The sequence below is a fragment of the Lucilia cuprina genome, chromosome 4 (assembly GCF_022045245.1).
Source record: "Lucilia cuprina isolate Lc7/37 chromosome 4, ASM2204524v1, whole genome shotgun sequence".
Taxonomy (NCBI): Eukaryota; Metazoa; Arthropoda; class Insecta; order Diptera; family Calliphoridae; genus Lucilia; species Lucilia cuprina.
Window position 1 is genome coordinate 83,067,626 of NC_060952.1, and position 2,599 is coordinate 83,070,224.

A 2,599-nucleotide genomic window follows, 5' to 3' on the forward strand; every position below is an offset into this window, starting at 1 on the left:
CTAGTTCAGTTCTAGTTCAGTTCTAGTTCAGTTCTAGTTCAGTTCTAGTTCAGTTCTAGTTCAGTTCTAGTTCTGTTCTAGTTCTGTTCTAGTTCAGTTCTAGTTCATATATCATATATCATTGTTGGCTTTTAATAATCATTTAATGATGTCAAGATTAGCGCAACAATTTTCTATGTTTAAAATCGTTAATTTGAACATCTTAGCTAGAAAATTTGAATTAATTTTATAAATTATTTGCTTTTTTTAATTTTATTATTTTGCACAAAATTTGTATTTATTCCAAACTTTTATTCTTAATAAACAAAATAATGTTTGGTACGAAAATATGTCTAATTTGATAAAGCAAATAATTTTCTTTTCAACTAAAACTTATTATTTAAGAGGAAATTTCATTTGAAAACTTTGTCCAACTTGTTTGTATATGAAACAATTTTCCCACGGGTGCATGTGGTGTAAATTACAAGCTCTTTAACATAATTAAAAAAAAAACTCTGTTCATTTTGTAAATAATATTTCCTTTTTCATTTTCCCCACTTTATTAACAACATACGTACATATTTATAAAAAAATAAATCATAATAAGTAATGGAAAGCGTTGTGTTGTGAGAGTGTAAGAGAAAAAGTGGAAACATTGTATGTTAAGTATACGAAAGCCCATGGCGTATGATTATTACTTAATCTACAGTCATATACATTTAACATACGCCCCTGGGGTATTGCAATGAACTTAAAACTTTATTAAATATGGCAAAAACTGTAAATCTTAACAGGATTTTCAGCAAAATAAACAATAATTTTTGGTTTTCTTGTGAACGAAACAGATTACTTGTCAACAGGACTATTTTTCAAGTTGTTTACACTTGGTTTTGTTTATGGTATTTTTTTTTTTAATTTTAAAGTTATTTTTTTTAGACCTGTGTTTCGTTAGTGGCTATTTCGCGTTTATTTTTAAATTTTCATTTTGGTTTTCCTGTTATTCTTTTTAGGTTCCTGGCAACTTGGTTGGGTTCTTTGTGATATATGGATTTCTTTGGATGTTCTCCTCTGTACCGCTTCTATACTAAGTTTATGTGCCATCAGTGTGGACAGGTAAGTTTCTACTTTAAGTTTATTTTGAAAAGTTTCATTTACTTTTCTTTTTCATTATTTTTCCTGAACTTTTTTTAATTATGAAAATTTTTCTTATACGTTTTTTTGTTATTTCATTTCTTTCTTTTTTTGTTGCCTTTTTTACTATTGCCAGATATTTAGCTGTAACCCAACCTTTAACTTATTCACGTAAACGACGTTCTAAACGTTTGGCTCTCATCATGATACTCATAGTTTGGGCTTTAGCATTGGCTATAACCTGTCCTCCCATATTGGGCTGGTAAGTATTTTACTGTAAAATAACCTAAATAAATATTAATATTTAAGAAAATAGAATAAGAAAAATACATAAAAATAAACGAATTCGAGCAAGGGGAAGTATGCTCAATGGCAGCTTTACATTTATGTAAAAAATATAACAATTAAAACAAATATTTTTTTATTAAAAACTTCTATTCTGTTTTGTTTTATTATGATTTATTTATTATTATTTTTAATTTTGGATATTTGCGTACTTCCCCTTACCAAATCATTCTCTCTACATACACCATTTATATCATGAATGTTTTTTCTTTTGATTAAAAATGTCGAGGAAAAAATTTGTAAATTTATGCAAATATTTGTTTGTCTTGGATATCCAACTTTTAACAACAGTTTCTTTTTTGCTGTTTAGATTTTTGATTCATGAAATTAAATTTTATTAAAAATATATTAAAAATCTTAGCTAATTCATGATTTACATTATTTACGTTAACAAGTTTTTTAATTAGAATTTTTACAAACTGCTGAAGTTTTACGCAGACATAAAAAGGAAATCCTTAAAAAATAATAACAACGGCAAAAGGATATTCCCCAAGATCTGTAGTCTAAAAGGTAGATAGTAACAGTTACAATAATCATAGTACAATTTTAAATTTTATTTCAAAAATATTTTTTTATATGAAACACACAAATTTACTACAAATTGTATAAAGATTATGTAAGGTTGGTCTCGTAATTACATAAATGTTCAAACAAATCTTTGTTCATGAGTTTTCTTCACACAGACTGATCCCACAATGTATACGTGATAAAATAAGGTTCTAAAAATGATGTGGTATATGGTTTGATATTAAAGATGTTAAAAATATGTCAAAAACATAAATGAACCTAATGACTACAAGGTACGTTAGAGCAAATGGTGAAAGAGTGACAGTATTTAGAATAGGAAGCGACTGCCTGCTGTTTGAGGAACAAATAAGAAAGTTAAACAATACCATTTAAGTTGTAGTTCATTTCTAGTTCAGTTTTAGATCAGTTTTAGTTAAGTTCTGCTTAAGTTCATTGCAAGTTCTACTTAAGTTCTAGTTCAGTTCTAATACAGTTCTACATCAGTTCTAGTTCAGTTCTAGTTCAGTTGTAGTTCAGTTCTAGTTCAGTTCTAATTCAGTTCTAGTTCAGTTCTTGTTCAGTTCTAGTTCAGTTCTAGTTCAGTTCTAGTTCAGTTCTAGTTCAGTTCTAGTTCAGT

At 27.4% G+C, this 2,599-nt stretch overlaps 1 protein-coding gene across 1 annotated transcript in view; it reads left to right on the forward strand.

The window, feature by feature from the left end:
- LOC111675992 (tyramine receptor 1) overlaps positions 1-2,599 on the forward strand; it is an 89,851-nt gene that overhangs the window by 81,725 nt on the left and 5,527 nt on the right. Inside the window, exons 5-6 of the mRNA XM_046947938.1 lie at positions 990-1,092; positions 1,247-1,372. Coding sequence (XP_046803894.1) covers positions 990-1,092; positions 1,247-1,372 — 229 coding nt within the window. The remainder of the gene's footprint in view (positions 1-989; positions 1,093-1,246; positions 1,373-2,599) is intronic.